General features: G+C 46.5%; 1 protein-coding gene across 1 annotated transcript; it reads right to left on the bottom strand.

Moving 5' to 3' along the window:
• Window positions 1-22: 22 nt before the first annotated feature.
• LOC310851569 (uncharacterized protein) lies at window positions 23-17761 on the bottom strand. The gene is made up of 10 exons (XM_083754118.1): window positions 17711-17761; window positions 15493-15608; window positions 15100-15216; window positions 13740-13892; window positions 10483-10620; window positions 9792-9827; window positions 5716-5832; window positions 3561-3713; window positions 1212-1349; window positions 23-379 (listed from the first exon to the last, which is right to left on the bottom strand). Exons 2-10 carry the CDS (start codon window positions 15539-15541, stop codon window positions 174-176), a joined length of 1107 nt encoding a protein of 368 aa, XP_083610244.1. The 5' UTR covers window positions 15542-15608; window positions 17711-17761; the 3' UTR covers window positions 23-173.
• Between the last annotated feature and the right edge of the window lie 1319 nt (window positions 17762-19080).

Below are 19080 nucleotides of genomic sequence, written 5' to 3'. Positions count from 1 at the left end.
CAAAGGAAATCGCTCAGACAGATTTTGTTTGAATCGTGGTGGTTTTTTACTGTCATTGAAGAAAGCAAGGGAAATCTATCTGAAAGGCCCAACATCATTAAGAGAAAGTGCTAAGCGGATACAAGGCAAGCATAGACGGATGCAGAGCTGACGCAGTCCCCCGTGGGAGCCTTTTACGAAAGGATCTTCTGCAGCAGAAACACCAGAAAGGTTGGCAGAAGGAGCGCAGAGGACTGAGATCCCCTTGAAATCTCTGGAGTACAGGTGGCCTTTTCAACAACGTCCGCACCTGTTAAGAGGTCGGCCTGGCCTCTGTTTATTGAAGCACACATGGACTTAGTAGTGCATCCCTTCATGATACTGCGCTGCCGTTGTCCATCTGAACAGGGAAGATAAGATTGGGTAGCCTGGGAAATCATTGTCGCCAGTCAACTTGTCGCCTCCAAATAAGCATTTTGGTCAACCCAATAGTGAAGTCCTAACTGCATCCCTTGGCTTTTATCCTGGTTGGATGTGCTGATGTTCAGGGCTTCATTAATATCACTTGTTGCTCATTTGTACTCTGTACTTTGTACTTCATTGTTGTCTGCAAGTTACTTGCATATTTTTACTGTTACTTTATGCTAATTTATATACTGCTTCCATGACATAAATTAGTTCTAAGCAGTTTCCATCCATTATAAAATCAAGTATAAAATCCACACATAAAATTGTGGAATTATAGAATCGTACAGTTGGAAGGGACCACAAGGTTCATCTAGTCTCCAACCCCCTGTAGTTTAGGAAACTTTTGCCCAACACGGGGCTTGAACACACAACACTGAGCTCCTCACATCATTAAAATCTGCAATAAAATTCCATCAAAACATTAAAAAATATCCATTAATTAAAATTAGCAAGCTGGCTAATACAGATCCATTGGTAGAGTGATTACGTCCCCTTCTACCCACCAAGCATCTGGGGTTGCTGCATGGCCTTCTCTCAAAGAAATGGCCCCACGTTGTGCCTGACACAAGGCAGCAGAACCAGTTTGCTCTGTGTCTCCAGCTACACAAGGGTAAGATGCAATTGCACTGAGGATCAGCTCAGCTACAGATCACAGAATGGTGTAGTTGGGAGGGACCACGAGCCCCCAGCATGACCCTGAGATTAAGAGTCTCATGCTCAACCAACTGAACTCAAAGGCACGTTGTGTATGAAGCAAGACTTACTAATGTAGGTGCTTGTGGCCACATCAAAGCAATAGCTCTCCAAGCCGGTGCAATTCACCACCTTCGCATGGCACACATCTGACGAGGAGTAACAGGTAGGGCATTGCTTTCCATTGACCTTCCTTTCTACTTGGGGTACTGCAAGCCAAAGAATAGGATTCATAATCAGCTTCAGGAATGGACTAAGGAGGAGGCAGAGGCTAAGAAGATAAGAAAAACAGCTGAATCAGGCCAATGGCTTATCTAGCCCAGGATCTTGCTCTCACAGTAGCCAGGTAGATTGACGACATGAGCCCACTCCCATCCTGAAACTTCCAGCAACTGGTATTCTGTCCCTGACCATGGTGGAAGAACATAGCCATCATGGCTAGTAGCCATTGGTAGCCTTGTCCTCCACAAATTTGTTCAGTCCTCTTTTTAAAGCCATCCAAGTTGGTTGTCATCATGGCCTCATTTGGGGGTGAGTTCCGTCGTTTATGTATGGGGCTGCCTCTGAAATGGCAAATTCTAGCCAAGCCCATTGCCAAGTAGATTGGAGTGGGGACAGTCACCTATGAATTTGTTCCAGTCCTCTTTTAAAGCCATCCTGGTTTGTTGCTATCTTGGTTAATAAAGCGTTAAAGGCTAAATACATTCAATTTATAGGTGGCTGTAGCCTAGAACAGCCTTCCTGCACATATGCCCGCTGGATGTTGTTTGAGTTCCACGTTCATAGCATACCATCCAATATTTCTCCGATGAAAACAGCGACGCCCCATTCTATCATGATATTTTTTACTATTTGTACCCCACACATATTACCGGGTTGCCCCAGCACTCTGGGCAGCTTTCAACATATATAAAAGCATAATCAAACATTAATCAATCTTCCCTACATAGGATTGCTGGGGTGTTGGATAACTCCATACTCTCCAACATTTCTCCAATGAAAACAGCGACTTCCTAAGGGAAAGTGGGACATTACGGGATCAAATCAGAAACCGGGACGGCTTCTCTAAATAAGGGACTGTCCCTGGAAAACACTTGGGGGGTCTGTCATGAGCCCCAGCCAGCAGGGTCAATGTATCTGGGGTGAGGAGAGCTGTAGGCCCAAACATCTGGAGGCCTTCAGGTTGAGGAGAGCCTGTGCTAGAGACAGATGTTGATGACGAATGGAACTGAATTGATTACAGACGGACAATTGTGGTGGCCCACCCTAGACTACATGTAATGGAGTAGAGGAAAGGAAGGGTTATGGTTCAGTGGTGTGGCATCTGCTCTGCAAGCAGAAAATCCCAGGTTCAATCCACAACATCTCCAGGCAGAAAGGGGAACATCCCCTTCCCAAAACATTGGACAGGCACTGCCATAGGGTATGGAGTTATCCTTTAAAGCCTAGGACTCTCGTACCTACGGGACTGCCTCTCCCGGTATGTCCCACAGAGGACCTTAAGGTCTTCAAACAAAAACATCTTGGAGGTCCTGGGCCACAGGGAGGTTAGGCTGGTCTCAACCAGAGCCAGGGCTTTTTTGGCTGCGGCTCCAATCTGGTGGAACGCTCTGTCACAAGAGACTAGGGCCCTGCGGGACTTGACATCTTTCCGCAGGGCCTGCAAGACAGAGCTGTTCCACCAGGCCTCTGGCCAGGACACAGCCTGACCCCCTCCTTTGGTAATCCTCACAGAACTCTACCGCAATGGTTACCATTAATTTGATTTGAACTGATTTTATAATGAATTGATTTTAGAATGCTGTATTATTTTACTGTTGTTAGCTGCTCTGAGCCCGGCTTCGGTCTGGGAGGGCGGGATATAAATAAATTATTTATTATTTATTTTATTATTAGACAATAGTGAGCCAGATGGACCAATGGTCTGGCTCCATATAAGGCTGCTTCCTATGTTGACAAATGGTGGAGGGTGGAAGCACATCAAGGAAATTGGAACAGGGTGTATCCAGTGCTAGTCTTACTCAGAGTTGACCCACTAAAAGAAATGGACATGACTACAGTAGGCCTCAGTATGTGTGGCATTATTTCTGAGGATGTTGATCTCTGGGAATCTTTTATGAATAACGAGTGAAGTAAAAAAAAAAAGTGCTTAAAATAAATCCATTTAGGTGAAGCAGTGTGGAGTAATGGTTAGAGTTCTGGACTTGAACCTGAGAGATCATGTTTTAGTTCCTTTTCAGCCATGGGGACCTTTGGGCTAGTCACTGTCTCTCAGCCTAACCTTCCTCGTGCAATTGTTGCTGTGATAAAATGAAGAAATTGAAAAGTGAGTACACAACATTGAGCTCTTTGAAGGAATGGTGGGATATCAAAATAATAATAATAATAATAATAATAATAATAATAATAATAATACTTACATTTAGGCTTGGCATTTTTGCAGTTGTCCCCCGTGCAACAGACCAAGTACATCCTGAAGGTTCTCCCCAACCCAAGATAAAAGAACGCTGAGGGAGTGGAGCAGACCTTTGAAGAATCGCAGGTTTTCTCTACAGTGCGAATTTTACGCCCTTCTATGGGAGAAATGAGAGTGAGAAAAAGAGACAGGTTTGTTCAGTGATGAGCAAAACATCATTATGTCAAGCATTGTGTTTTTGGCTGGAAGATGCACATTTCTCAGATTTCTGAGATTTCTACCACTGATGGCAAGTATTTGGAAGCCAGCGGAGCGGGTGGGGGGCGGAGTATCCCCGCAATTTCCTCTTGGATTGAAGGGCATATCTTTGTTAAAAGGGCGCAGTCTAATCTGAGACCCTAATTATTGAGAACACATCCTACCTTGCCCAAGAATGGAAGATTTGAGACTGGATGATAGTTGGCCATACTGGCCGGGTCTAAAGATGGTTTTTTAAGAAGCGGTTTAATTACCGCCTCTTTCGCAAGGTGATTGAGAGTGTGGTTGCTGAACAACTCCAGGCACACCTGGAGGATGCGGACCATTTGGATCCCTTCCAATCGGGATTCAGGCCTCACCATGGGACTGAAACTGCCTTGGTTGCGCTGGTTGATGATCTCCAGCGAGCTGGGGACAAAGGTGAGAGTTGTTTCCTAGTTCTGCTGGATCTCTCAGCGGCCTTTGATACAATCAACCATAACATCCTTCTGGACCGTCTAGAGGGGCTGGGAGTGGGGGGGCACTGTTATACAGTGGTTTCGCTCCTTCCTCCTGGGCCGTGTTCAGAAAGTGGTGGTGGGGGATGAGTGTTCAGACCCCTGGGCCCTCACTTGTGGGGTGCCTCAGGGTTCCGTCCTCTCCCCCATGCTTTTTAACATCTATATGAAGCCGCTGGGAGAGATCATCAGGGAGTTTGGACTGGGTGTCCATCAATATGCAGATGATACCCAGCACTATCTCTCTTTCAAATCAGAACCAGTGAAGGTGGTGAAGGTCCTGTGTGAGTGCCTGGAGGCGGTTGGAGGATGGATGGCAGCTAATGGATTGAAGTTGAATCCAGAAGTACTGTTTTTGGGGGACAGGGGGCAGGCTGGTGTGGAGGACTCCCTGGTCCTGAATAGGGTAACTGTGCCCCTGAAGGACCAGGTGCGCAGCCTGGGAGTCATTTTGGACTCACAGCTGTCCATGGAGGCTCAGGTCAATTCTGTATCCAGGGCAGCTGTCTATCAACTCCACCTGGTACGCAGGCTGAGACCCTATCTGCCTGCGGACTGTCTCACCAGAGTGGTGCATGCTCTAGTTATCTCCCGCTTGGACTACTGCAATGTGCTCTACGTGGGGCTACCTCTGAAGGTGACTCGGAAACTACAACTAATCCAGAATGCGGCAGCTAGACTGGTGACTGGGGGCGGCCGCCGAGACCACATAACACCGGTCTTGAAAGACCTACATTGGCTCCCAGTACGTTTCCGAGCACAATTCAAAGTGCTGGTGTTGACCTTTAAAGCCCTAAACGGCCTCGGTCCAGTATACCTGAAGGAGTGTCTCCACCCCCATCGTTCTGCCCGGACACTGAGGTCCAGCGCCGAGGGCCTTCCGGCGGTTCCCTCATTGTGAGAAGCAAAGCTACAGGGAACCAGGCAGAGGGCCTTCTCAGTAGTGGCGCCTGCCCTGTAGAACGCCCTCTCATCAGATGTCAAAGTGATAAATAACTACCTGGCATTCAGAAGACATCTTAAGGCAGCCCTGTTCAGGGAAGTTTTTAATGTGTGATCTTTTAGTGTATTTTTGGTTTCTATCGAAGCCGCCCAGAGTGGCTGGGGAAACCCAGCCAGATGGGCGGGGTACAAATAATAAATTATAATATTATTATTATTACAACAGGTCGAAAGAAATGGACTCAGTAACCTGCAAGTCTCAAGGGGAAATTGAAGGGCAATAGTTCAGTGGCAGAGATCGACTGTGCATTTTGTATTGTGCAACATTTATTTGTGACCATTTTAAGACTGCTCTGCAGCAAAGCTTTGAAAGCCATTAATGGGGCGGAGAGCAAATCCATTTCTACACTGCACAAAGTCTGGATCAGGGATTCCGCCAGCAACAACTCGAACACCACCCACCCAGAGTACTTTCAGCAAATGCAACGACACAGGTGTCTTTCTTAGGAGAACAGGTCGCCATCTTGCCACTGCATCTGGTCCCAAGGCCGTAGCAAACTTCGCACTCCAGAGAAGCACCTGCGAGAGGAAAGAAAAGGGAGGTGCAGAGAAGGAATCCATTCATATACTTTTCTATAAATATATATCTATATATAAATCCATTGACTTCCAACAACTTATGGCCCGAGGGACCTTCAAGCCGATTTTCATGTAGGTGGCAAAGAAATGAAAACAGAGAGGGTGAGATGAAGAAGAGAAAGGAAGGAAGGAAGGAAGGAAGGAAGGAAGGAAGGAAGGAAGGAAGGAAGGAAGGAAGGAAGGAAGGAAGGAAGGAAGGAAGGAAGGAAGGGCATAAAGAGAGAAAAGGGGTGAGAGAAGGGAAGGTTGGGGCATATCCTCCATCATGTAGCCATGCCAATCATGTGATAGCTAACCTCAAACATAGGAAGCTGCCTTGGAATGAGCCGGATCCATTGATCCAGTAGTGGCTTCCATGGTTTCAAGCAGGAGGCATTCCCAGCTCTACCTATAGTTGCTGGGAACTGAACTTGGGATCTTCTGCATGGGGAAAAAATGCTCTATCGCTGTGTTGTTGGGCAAGATGCCTTCAAATCCCCCCGTCCCCACCACCTCCCTCTCTGAGTGAGTGCACCTCCTTCTTAAAAGGTAAAGGGACCCCTGACCATTAGGTACAGTCGTGGCCGACTCTGGGGTTGCAGCGGTCATCTCGCTTTATTGGCCAAGGGAGCCGGCGTACAGCTTCCGGGTCATGTGACCAGCATGACTAAGCCCCTTCTGGTGAACCAGACCAGAGCAGCTCACGGAAATGCCGTTTACCTTCCCGCCGGAACGGTACCTATTTATCTACTTGCACTTTGGCGTGCTTTTGAACTGCTAGGTTGGCAGCAGCAGAGACCAAGCAATGGGAGCTCACCCCGTTGCAGGGATTCGAACCACTGACCTTCTGATCAGAAAGTCCTAGGCTCTGTGGTTTAACCCACAGCGCCACCATTGCACCTCCTTCTAGTGATGGGCAAATCTGTCAATTTCGACTTCTCATTTTACCTCTCTTAAATTCAGTTCTGGACATTTCCACATCTCTCTCTCTCTCTCTCACACACACACACACACACACACACACACACTCATAAAAATTCAGCAGCGTTTATTGTGGGTTTTTTCTTACATGCATGCATGCATTCATTCATTCAATTCATTGAGCAGATCAGTTTTCCCCAATGTAACACATTTTCTTAATGTTCCAGTCACCAACATATGCATTCCTGAGTGCATTTTCTTGTATTATATGCATTTCCCAACACATTCCTTGGCTGGGGAAATTGCATTGCAAAATTCAGGGAAGGGTGAATTTCAAATGGTGATGGTGTCTCGAGCTTTATGAATTAGATAGGTCTGGCTATAAATGACATCTGAAGGCAGCCCTGTTTAGAGAAGCTTTTAATGTTTGATGCATTACTGACAGTGGTACCTCGGATTACATATGCTTCAGGTTACAGACTCCGCTAAACCAGAAATAGTACCTCGGGTTAAGAACTTTGCTTCAGGATGAGAACAGAAATCGTGCTCCGGCGGCGCGGCAGCAGCAGGAGGCCCCATTAGCTAAAGTGGTGCTTCAGGTTAAGAACAGTTTCCGGTTAAGAACGGACCTCCAGAATGAATTAAGTACTTAACCTGAGGTACCACTGTATTTTAATATTTTGTTGGAAGCCGCACAGAGTGGCTTGGGAAGCCCAGCCAGATGGGTGGAGTATAAATTATTATTGTTATTATTATATTAAATGCAAGCTTAGCCCAATTTCTGCCCCATCCCTACCTCCTCCTTTCTCTGCCCATTCACATACCCTCTGGCCCTAATCCACACAAGAGAGAGCACAAAGCAGGTGGAGGCTGCTGCCTCATGTCCTTCCTGTGGCCATTGCTGGAATGCTCAGAGAGGGCAGGAGAACCGTGGGGGAGGCAGTAAGGAGAAAGAGCAGAACCAGGATGCTCTGGGAATCAGCAGTGGGTTCCCAAACAGGCATGAGCCTCCACAGTTGCCCAACAATGCCAACTACTGATGCCAACCCTGAGCGACCTCAATTTGGCCCTGGCCCTATTTACCCCACTGTAAAAGAAAAGAAAAGAAAATCTCCAGTAGGCTACCAGCGTCTCCTTACCTGTAGTTAGAATAACAAAGAAGGGGAAGAGCCTCAGGAGATCCTGCATGGTAATGATGATGAGAAATACATCTGACGAATCAACTTCTTTGGCTCAAAGAGCCTGTAATGACAGCCAGAGGAACTGGCAGCTTTCACCAGTGTGCATTTACACCAAGGATGGGAGACCTGTAGCCTGTCACTTGTTCTTGAGCTACTGCTCCGATCATCCCTGGCCATTGACCATGGTGGGCTTCCAGAGGCACCAGGTTGGTCACCGTGCAAAAGATGCTAGGCTAGGTATGCTTTGGGTCTATCATAGAACTGTAGAGTTGGAAGGGACCCAGAGGGTCGTCCAGTCCAACCCCTTTGTGGTTTTCTGCTCAAAACCCTCCAGGGAAGGAAAGTCCACCACCACTCGTGGAAGTCTGCTCTCCCCTGACTCAGTAGGGTTCTTCTCAGCTCCTTCTGTTGTTATGAAAAGGAAGGAACTGCATTTAAACTCCTGTTCAACCTACCTCCAGTAACTGACACGTAGGCCTTTAAGATTCCACATCTCTTAAAGTGACAGAACCGTAAGTCACCACAACAGACGGGTGCCTTCCTTGGCATGGAATCAACCAGACAGCTGTGGGAGGCTATGAAAGGGAGATGACAATCCACTCTGCCATTGGTCAGCCCTAGCTGCTCCCTCAAGTACCAAGCTTGGATGACTTGAGACCCGTCAAGGGAGAGTAAGGCACACCAGTCTTGAAAGATCTACATTGGCTCCCAGTACGTTTCCGACCACAATTTAAAGTGTTGGTGCTGACCTTTAAAGCCCTAAACGGCCTCGGTCCAGTATACCTGAAGGAGTGTCTCCACCCCCATTATTCTGCCCGGACACTGAGGTCCAGCGCCGAGGGTTCCTTCACTGCAAGAAGCCACATTACAGGGAACCAGGCAGAGGGCCTTCTCAGTAGTGGCACCCGCCCTGTGTAACACCCTCCCACCAGATGTCAAAGAGAAGAACAACTACCAGACTTTTAGAGGACATCTGAAGGCACCCCTATTTAGGGAAGCTTTTAATGTTTAACAGACCACTGTATTTTAATACTTTGTTGGAAGCCGCCCAGAGTGGCTGGGGAAACCCAGACATATGGGTGGGGTATAAATAATAAATTATTATTATTACTATAGCCACATGGGGCAGACCACCAAAGTCTGTCAATAACCCCCCTGCTACCACAAAAAAACCTGGGACTCAGCCCTTGGTGATTCAGACGATGTCTAATATCCAGAGTCTAAACCAACCCTGAAAGTGATTCTACTCAATAAGTTCAATCAGCCTCAGCCAGCAGACTCCCGGAGCTTCTCAGACCCACCCCCCTTCCATGACGATGTGGTGACACAGCTGTAACGATCAAGCTCCTTACACAACTTCAATGTTGCCATGGTTGACACTTCATTTCTTGCAGTTAGGAAACCGCCAGAAAGCCCTCGGAGCTGGATCTCAATGTCCGGGCCGAACAATGGGGGTCTTGACACAAATTACATTTTTAAAAAAAAAGAATTACAATTCAAATTGCGATGGATTTCAACCTGAGGTTTATTTTCACTGTGATTCAGAGAAAATCCCTCCGGAAGGCCAAATGACAGTTGGAAAAAGTCGCCTATAGATAGAAGGGAGGCTTGACTGAATACAGAGCTGATGCAATCCCATGCACGTGCCTTTTTATGAGAGGATCTTCAGGAGCAGGAGCCCAAAGAAGGTTGGAAGGAAGAGATCAGAGCACTGAGCTCCCCGGGAAACATCTGGTGAACATTCTGCCTTCCTAAGCTCATCAGAACCCCCCAACATGGGAGTGCGGCCACTTTTTAGTGAGAGACAGAAGGACCTACTAGTGCAGCCTTTAAGGGTCCTGTCCACGATTTTATCTGGAAATGGAAGACAGGAGAAGACATTAATTTCTTCCAGCTATTCTCCAAACCAGTAGATCCCACCTAGATGAAATTTACCCTCTCCTTGCCACTAAATAAATCTGGTACTTAAGGAATGGAGCTTAAAAAAAAAAATGGCTATCAACCCTGTGGGGGATGAGCAAATATGTTAATTTCAGTTTCTCTTTTATCCAATCTTAAATCGAGTTCTCCACATTTTCATATCACTTTGCATTTTTTTAACATCCCCCATGAAAACGCACCACAAATTTAGTATGTTTCTCCCAATACACACACATTTGCATGCAATTTTGCCCCCAATAATAATAATAATAGCAAATTACCCTAACAGAATGCGTTTTTGTATACAGGCCTTGGTTGGAGAACTGCACAATGAAATTTAGCAAAGTGCCAATTCCGAAGGACAAAATGAGATCAAAGCATTCACGTAAGAAGCAAACACAATGGGAGCAATTTAAATAAGAGAATTAGAGGTAGGTATTTTGTTTTCTATAAAAGCTCACCTCTTAGGGAAGTGAAGAGTGGCATGCCTTAAATCAGCATGGCTCGGCTTACACATGATCCTATGTGAAAATAGGTGGAAAGGAGGATTTGGGGTCCCAAGTCATGCTGCATCTGGGGTTGCACTTACCAGAATGCACGTGTGCCGATATATCAAAGCAGTACATGTTGGCTCCTGTGCAGTTCACCACCTCCTCTTTGCATGTGCTTGACCATTCGTGGCAGGCAGGGCACTGCTTTCCATTCCATTTCATTTCTAATGGCGGCACTGAAAACAGGTGTAGAAACACTCAAGGATCTGAAAGAGGCAGCTCAGAGTTTACAACTTTGGATGCAGATGGTGTGCTGCCCATCCAGCTCCATTCTGACTTCCGCCTAATGATCCCTGGCATGCAACCAGTCCGCTAAGCAGTAATGAGTCTCCTTAAGCAGGGCCATCTTTACCCAGGAGGCCCAAGGGGTGCAGGGCACCCGGGCGCTGAATTCAGAGTGGCACCAAATGTATACCTACTGTATACCAGTCCCTCTCAATTGGCGGCAGTGGAAGAAGAAGAAGAAGAGTTTGGATTTGATATCCCGCCTTTCACTCCCTTTAAGGAGTCTCAAAGCGGCTCACATTATCCTTTCCCTTCCTCCCCCACAACAAACACTCTGTGAGGTGAGTGGGGCTGAGAGACTTCAGAGAAGTGTGACTGGCCCAAGGTCACCCAGCAGCTGCCTGTGGAGGAGCGGAGACACGAACCCGGTTCACCAGATTACGAGACTACCGCTCTTAACCACTACAACACACTAGCTCTCAATGGAAAGCAATGGAGCGAAAGTCCCTGCCCCCCATCCCCTCACCCCGTTGCTCTGTTACTTACTCCATAGCGTCAAATATGACAAGTCAGGAAACAAAAGCAGTTATTTCCACCCCTCCCCAAAAAAGCTCAATAACTTTGAGCTCAACCCCCCCCTTAAAATTTGGGGGTGGCTAAACTAAATTTGGGGGTGCTGGGCGGATCTTTGCATCCCAGCGGAGCATATGCTAAAGACAGCCCTGTCCGTCAGCTTTATGTACATTTATTTACAAAAAACACAAACATCTCCACAGCAAAACTTCCCGCCCTCTCTCGGCAAAGGAGTTGCTCAGTCCGACTCAGAATCCCTCTCCCAACAGGAAGGACGTCAGAACCGTGCCTTTCTCCTCCTCCCCTTCCGCAACTCTCTGAGCCTCTCCAATCTCCTGGTTGTTGTTGTTTAGTCGTTTAGTTGTGTCTGACTCTTTGTGACCCCATGGACCAGCGCACGCCAGGCACTCCTGTCTTCCACTGCCTCCCACAGTTTGGTCAGACTCATGTTCATAGCTTCGAGAACACTGTCCAAACATCTCGTCCTCTGTCGTCCCCTTCTCCTAATGCCCTCAATCTTTCCTCAGTAGCATGTTGGACGCCTTCCAACCTGAGGGGCTCATCTTCCAGCGTCATAACTTTTATATGCCTGTTGCCTTTGTCCATGGGGTTTTCTTGGCAGGGATACTGGAGTGGCTTGCTGGTTCCTGCTCCAGGTGGATCACGTTTGGTCAAAACTCTCCACTATGACCTGCTCATCTTGGGTGGCCCAGCACACCATAGCTCATAGCTTCTCTGAGTTATTCAAGCCCCTTCGTCACGGCAAGGCAGTGATCCATGAAGGGGAATCTCCTGGTACGGGGACTGAAAAGCTGGCCTTCCCCCTGCCCACTCTCAGTGGACACTGTCTCTGCCTCTTGCCTATCTGCAGGTAGGCCGGCTTCACTCTGGCTGCCTTCCAACTCTCCTTCACCCTGAGAGCTAACAGTGAATGTCTTGCCTGGGAAGGAAGGAGCCCGGGCTGTCTTCTCTAACTCAGACAGACAGCTCTCAGCTGAAGAGTCGGCTCCTTGCTCAATTTCCGAGGCTGACCCTTCTGCTGCGCCCTGGGGGACCACGATCCTGGCATTCCGTTGCTAACGCCCAGTCCAAAATAGCACCAGCTACTGGTGGGTGAAAGCAATGCTAGAGAAATTTTGAAAGGGGATGAGTTTCACTAGTGGAGGAGGCATCCACCAGCAGCTAGTAACCTCCCAGATTAAATGCCACCTCCATGTTTAGAGGCTGGTGGACTGGACCTACCCCTGATCACCATAAGCCAACTTTACTAGGTGGGCTGGGCCGCAGTCCTGTCATCACCTGTCCATCAAAGAGGCTCACCAAGCAGCTGATTGGTACTGGCAACGTGCTTTCAAAAGGCCTTGCAGTAAGCACTGATCAGCTGAATGAAGAAGGTCTGTTCCGTCCCCTCACTGCAAGAAGTGAAGTTACAGGGAACCAGGCAGAGGGCCTTCTCGGTGGTAGACCTCTCATCAGATGTCAAGGAGATAAAGAACTACACAACTTTTAGAAGATCTTTGGCGATCACTCGTAACCGAGCGAGATTATTGAAGGGAGTCCTGTATCGGGAAGTTTTTAACGCTTGACGTTTTATTATGTTTTTATATTCTGCTGGAAACCACCCAGAGCAGCTGGAGAAACCCATCCAAATGGGCAGGGTATGAATAATAATAATAATAATAATAATAATAATAATAATAATAATAATGTTTCAATTGGATTCAAACTGTGCCTGCAAATGGACATTTCTTCCCCTGCAAACTGGCAAGCTGTCTGGAGTTGGAATCCATACCACTCCTCCAAAACAACCTCCAGAGGGACTCATTGACAGTGCACATCAGAGGTGCTTTCATGGGATAGGGTCAGAGGCTAGTGGTCTGTGGTTTGCGATCTGTGGTTGCAGAGGGTTGAGGACTCCTTACTATTTTTGCACAGGGTCCCTGCCTCCAGCATTTTACTGTTAGGCATAATCGTTTAACTGAACAGTTGAAATAGAAAATAACTCTCTATATATGTCTGTCTGTGTACCGCTGAAAGCACGATATGGAAACATTTGTCCACTGAAGCTAAGCAAAAGAGCTGTCGAGAGCCTAACAGGAAATGATTAATTAACTGAGAATGCAGCTCTGCTAGCTCTGCCACGATGTGTTTAACTAAGATCACACGAGAAAGGATTGTGTTACAGGTCTCCATTTTGGGCGTGCGAATTAGCTCTTGGTTCTGAAGCACCAAAGAGAAAGGATGTTTAAGCCATTCTCTCTCCAAGAGCACAGCCTCAGGCTGCAATGCAAGTGGTTTGGAGAGGCAGTGCTTTGCTTTCATCTCTAGATATAAAGAAATTGGTATTTCTAAGATATTTTGCTCCCTATCTGGAAATGTCAGGGTTTGAATCTGAGATGCCATGATGGGGGGAAGAGCATGGGGAGAGGATCAAACACACACACACACACACACACACACACACACACACACACACACAAACAAATGATAGACCTACACTTAGGGTCAACTCTGCCACACATCTTCTCATTGCAGCAGAAGGCAGCTGTCCTTAAGGCTTTCCCAGGTCCAAAGTACAATTCCATGGCAGTATTGGCACACTCCTCCCGAGTGACACAGTCTTTGTCTACACTGCGTTCAACCTTTTCACCTACAATGGAAGAGAGGGAGTGGGTCAATTTGATTTCACTGCATTTCCTACATTTATATCCCACCTGTTCCTCCAAAGAACTCAAGTCAGCCTCCATTGTTAGATTGAGAGATCGGGCCAAGATCACCCAATAAGCTTCTTTGGTCTCCCCAGCCTTAGTCTAACACACTAGGTAAAAAGGTAAAGGACCCCTGGACGGTTAAGTCCAGTCAAAGGCGACTATGGGGCTGTGGCTCTCATCTTGTTTTCAGACCGAGGGAGCCAGTGTTTGTCCACAGACAGCTTTCCGGGTCATGTGGCCAGCATGACTAAGCTGCTTCTGGCACAACAGGACACCATGACGGAAGCCAGAGCACACGGAAATGCCGTTTACCTTCCCGCCTCAGTGGTACCTGTTTATCTACTTGCACTGGCATGCTTTCGAACTGCTAGGTTGGCAGGAGCTGGGACAAAGCAAAGGGAGCTCACCCTGTCACGGTGATTCGAACCACTGAAATGCCAATCAGCAAGTCCAAGAGGCTCAGTGGTTTAGACCACAGTGCCATCCATGTCCCTTCCAACACTCTAAACCAGTGTAGCAAGCATGTCGTGAAGATTCAAGGACAACCAAAGAAACATTTAAACAAGAAGAGTGAGCGGACTTCCGCAAGTGGGGAGCCACCACAGAAAAGGCCTGTTCCCATGTTGCTGCCCTCCAGACCTCTTGCAAAGGAGGCTCATGAAGAAGGGCCTCAGATGATGACCACAGTGTCTGCATCAGTATATATGGAAAGAGGTGGTCCTTGAGGTATTGTAGTCCTGAGCTGTTGAAGGCTTGATAGGTCCAAACCAGTGCTTTGAATTGGACCTGAAAACTAATGGGCCATTAGAACAGTAGATACCAAGATTTAAGGCATGACTCAATCAGCTTGTTCATTGAGGTGATTACTGAAGATAACATGAGGCGAGGACCTGTCCAACATGCAATCCCTGCCCTAACAGTCAGTGACCTTGGCTGATCTTGTCCTGTGCCCACGTGTCATAGCTCAGTGGTAGACCACCTGCTGTGGATGCAGAAGATCCCAAGTTCCCTCCCCAGCATCACCAGGTAGGACTTGGAGAAAGATTCCCTGTCTGAGATCCTGGACAGGTCCGCATAGACCATACTGAGCCAGGTGGACCAACATTCTGACTCTACCTATGTTTCAATAACCTCGATCCCACTCACGTAGAGTATTTTCGGAGTATGCAATCATGCAGGTATCTTTCTCGGGAGGGCAGGTTATCAACGTGCCATTGCAGATGTATCCTTCGGCTGAACAAACTTCACATGTTATAGAATCTCCTGGAGAAAGAGGAAGGTTGCAGGCCTTTTAAAAAAAAAATGACTAACCCAATTTGTGTGATTACGCTTTATTGAAAATGGTTATTAATGCCATATTCTAAATTGCTTCCAAAGCTGTTTCTTTTAAAAATAAATCAAATTTTAAAAATAATAATTAAAAAGATCTTGGATATGCCTTCCGTCTTATACTCCTGCCAGTCTCGTGATGCCAATTCGCATCTGACCACAGCTACCCCAATGGAATAAATCTCCGGCGAGTGAGCCGTCCTTCCATACCTGTTGTAAGGAGGACAAAGAAGATGGAGAGTTTCAGGAGATCCTGCATGGTGATGGTGAGGGGAGAGCCAGAGAAACTGTGTCCGAGGTGAATTGAATACCCTGGCTGAAAGGACCTGAAACAACAGGGGGGTGGAGCCCAGTCAGCTGACCTAGGTAAAATGCCCAGAGGATCTTAAAGAGGTTCCTCTGGGCGGCTCCCAACAGAATATTAAAAACACAATAAAACATCAAACATTCAAAACTTCCCTAAACAGAGCTGCCTTCAGATGTCTTCTAAAAGTCAGATAGTTGTTTATTTCTTTGACATCTGATGGGAGGCCGTTCCACAGGGCAGGCACCACTACCAAGAGGGCCCTCTACCTGGTTCCCTGTAACCTCACTTCTCGCAGGGAGGGAACCACCAGAAGGCCCTCGGAGCTGGACCTCAGTGTCAAGGCTGAACGATGGTACTACAGTGGTACCTCGGGTTACATATGCTTCAGGTCACATACGCTTCAGGTTACAGACTCCGTTAACCCAGAAATAGTACCTCAGGTTAAGAACTTTGCTCCAGGATGAGAACAGAAATTGTAATCCCGCAGCAAGGCAGCAGTAGGAAGCCCCATTAGCTAAAGTGGTGCTTCAGGTTAAGAACAGTTTCAGCTTAAGAACAGACCTCTGGAACGAATTAAGTACTTAACCCGAGGTACCACTGTACTGTAGTATGTTGCACTAAGGCTCAAACTCTGTTTGAAAGTGTTTTTTAATTTGAATTTGTTATTATATATTATAAACCGCATGATGCTAAGAGAGCTTCTAAACACTTTACAAAAATATACAACAGAACATTAAATGATTGATAACACACAGTTAAAAGCAAGTATTTAAGAGTATTCAAAAGATGATTAAAGTCAGCAGTGGTTAAAAGGAAGTAAATCGCATGCAGCTTCTATGTGTTCAGATGGGCTGGCCCTAACGAAAATGTTTTGAGCAGTTGCTGGAAAGATTACAGTGAGACCACCTGCCTTGTATCAGTTGGCAGGGAGCTTCAAAGTGTGGGTTCTGGAAGGCCGGGGGGCGGAAAAATTGGGGGGTGGACAGGTTTTATTCTGTGGTTTTTTCCAAAGCCGTCCCCCCCCCCCCAGGAAAAATGGGGGGGAGTGTGTGGAATATTCAAACTATATCAAACTATTTTTTTTTCAATTTTTCTGGGAAAAAACAGGGGGAAACCCGTCCCCCCCCAATTTTCCAGGTTTTTTTCCAGGCCTTCCCACCTCTAGCTCTAACGTTGAGCTACAACCATCACCACTGATTGTAAGTACGTGTCATCCCCAGGAATAACTAAGCAGTCCAAAAGAAGAAGAAGAAAGAAAACTGAGAAATGTTTGCATCCTGAGAGAGGTTTTTCTTCCTCTCACACCTAACCTTTAGTACCTGGAGGAAGAAAAGATTCGGGGAAAGACAAGAGGAGAAGTCCTTTTTTCAAACAGTGTATCATCAGACTATGGCACCTTCTGCCAAAAGATGTGGGTATAACCATCAATTTAGATGGATTTGAACAGGGGTTAAACAAATTCAGGGAGGGTAAAGCTATCAGTAAGGGACACAGGTGGCACTGTGGATTAAACCACAGAGCCTAGGACTTGCTGATCAGAAGGTCGGCAGTTCAAATCCACACGACGGGGTGAGCTCCCATTGCTCGGTCCCTGCTCCTGCCAACCTAGCAGTTCGAAAGCATGTCAAAGTGCAAGTAGATAAATAGGTACCACTCCGGTGGGAAGGTAAACAGCATTTCTGTGTGCTGCTCTGGTTCGCCAGAAGCGGCTTAGTCATGCTGGCCACATGACCCGGAAGTTGTACGCTGGCTCCCTTGGCTAGTAAAGCGAGATGAGCGCCACAACCCCAGAGTCGGTCATGACTGGACCTAATGGTCAGGGGTCCCTTTACCTTTACCTTTAAAGCTATCAGTGGCCACTAGCTATTATGGTCACATGTTTCCTCCAGTATCAGGGCAGCACACCTTTGAATAGTAGTCATCTGGGGATGGGAAAAGGATAAAGTGCTTGTGCCCTGCTTTTGGGCTGAGTCTATCGGGAAACTTTTGAGTTTCCAGGAGCACACAGAATAGCCACAATGGAAAAGAGTGTGCCAAACTGGATATTCATTAAGGCTCTTCTCAGGTCCTTCTGTTCTTGTGAAAAGAAAATAACTGGATTTAAACCAGAGTTCAGCTTACCTCCCAAGAGCAGATGTATAAGCCTTTAAGATTCCATGCCTCCTTAGGTGACAGGTGCATTATCATTGTGACTTTTATTAGGAAACCCCCCTAAGATTCCATAGAAGCCAGAGGGGATTCCAAATTCTAGTCTCACATCTAAAGAATTTATTTCCTCCTTGTTCACAGCAGCCAAGCTATTGCCCAGCAATGGAAGGAAGTTTCTAAAAGACTAATTGAGGCTTAGGTTGACAATATCTGGAAAATAGCTCTGTCAGAACACCTCACACGTCGAGTAGTCAAAGGCATTTCCAAAAAAGATACATTTAGCACTATTTTGTCTCCTTTTCCTTTTATTAATAATAAAAAAAAATGTTTTAATGCCATCAGCATTGGAAGAATGCTTATGGACAAGGTATATTGATTGAAAACTTGAAAGGAGCCACCGTGGCAGTTCGAATGATAGGATTGTAGAGTTGGAAGGGACCCTAAGGGCCATCTAGTCCAACCCTTGCAATGCAGGAATCTCAGCAAAAGCATCCATGACAGATGGCCATCTAACCTCTGCTTAAAAACATCTGAGGAAGTAGAGTTAGGTATCGACTGAAAACACTAAATGAGCCAACATGGTAGTAATGTATAATTCAGCGCTTTTTTTTCCTGGGGGGAAGCAGGGATACACATACCGCTAAACATTTTGTGAATCTAACAGGAGAAGAAACTAAAAAAAGTAAGTTTTTTCTCTAGCATGGTGAATTGTCAGTTTGGTTGCTACCCCCAATGGCGGCTTTACACTAGTCTGAAACATGTGACATTTCAGTTTGTGACCCTGTGTTGCTTAAAAGTGCATGCCACAAAAGCTTTGTTCAAATGATGAAAGGTTAGGTATTTGGGACGGTTAGCCAGATCACTGGGTGCATTGTTTCCATCTTACATCTGGTACCTATTGCATTTGTGAGTGTGTAATCCACCAGGGTGGCTTTGCAGTCTCCTGAAAGACCCCGATGGCGGCTTATAAAATGGTGTTTTTCTTGAGTCAAAATGAGAGCACCCTTAAACATTTTGTAAGAAAAAAAGCTCTGGTATAATTAATGCTTTTTGTGATCATTTTATAGTATTGTAGCAATGGACAATGTTGGATTACAACCTTTAATTTTGTTTGAAGTTTAAAAATTAAAAAATAAAATAAAATGAGATCGCTCTTCCATTGAAATCATTCTATGCGTATTCACTAGATGGCACTGTCATGGACTGTAATGGTGGCATACAATTAATCCAGAATGCGGCAGCTAGACTGGTGACTGGGAGTGGCTGCCAAGACCATATAACACTTGTCCTGAAAGACCTACATTGGCTCCCAGTACGTTCCCAAGCACAATTCAAAGTGCTGG

Source organism: Podarcis gaigeae (assembly GCF_964106915.1).
Source record: "Podarcis gaigeae genome assembly, chromosome: 8".
Lineage (NCBI taxonomy): Eukaryota > Metazoa > Chordata > Lepidosauria > Squamata > Lacertidae > Podarcis > Podarcis gaigeae.
The sequence above is the reverse complement of the archived record's forward strand: the minus strand, read 5'-3'. Positions and strand labels throughout refer to the sequence as shown.

What these genes read in the sequence shown, in the direction of transcription:
- LOC310851569 (XM_083754118.1), bottom strand. Translation starts at nt 15,541, where the DNA reads ATGCAGGATCTCCTGAAACTCTCCATCTTCTTTGTCCTCCTTACAACA. An exon ending in TGGCAGAGTTGACCCTAAGT is followed by an intron (nt 10,621 to 13,739) that starts GTAGGTCTATCA and finishes ACCTGTTTTCAG; the next exon opens with TGCCGCCATTAGAAATGAAA. An exon ending in GACCCTTAAAGGCTGCACTA is followed by an intron (nt 5,833 to 9,791) that starts GTAGGTCCTTCT and finishes TTCCTCTCGCAG; the next exon opens with GTGCTTCTCTGGAGTGCGAA.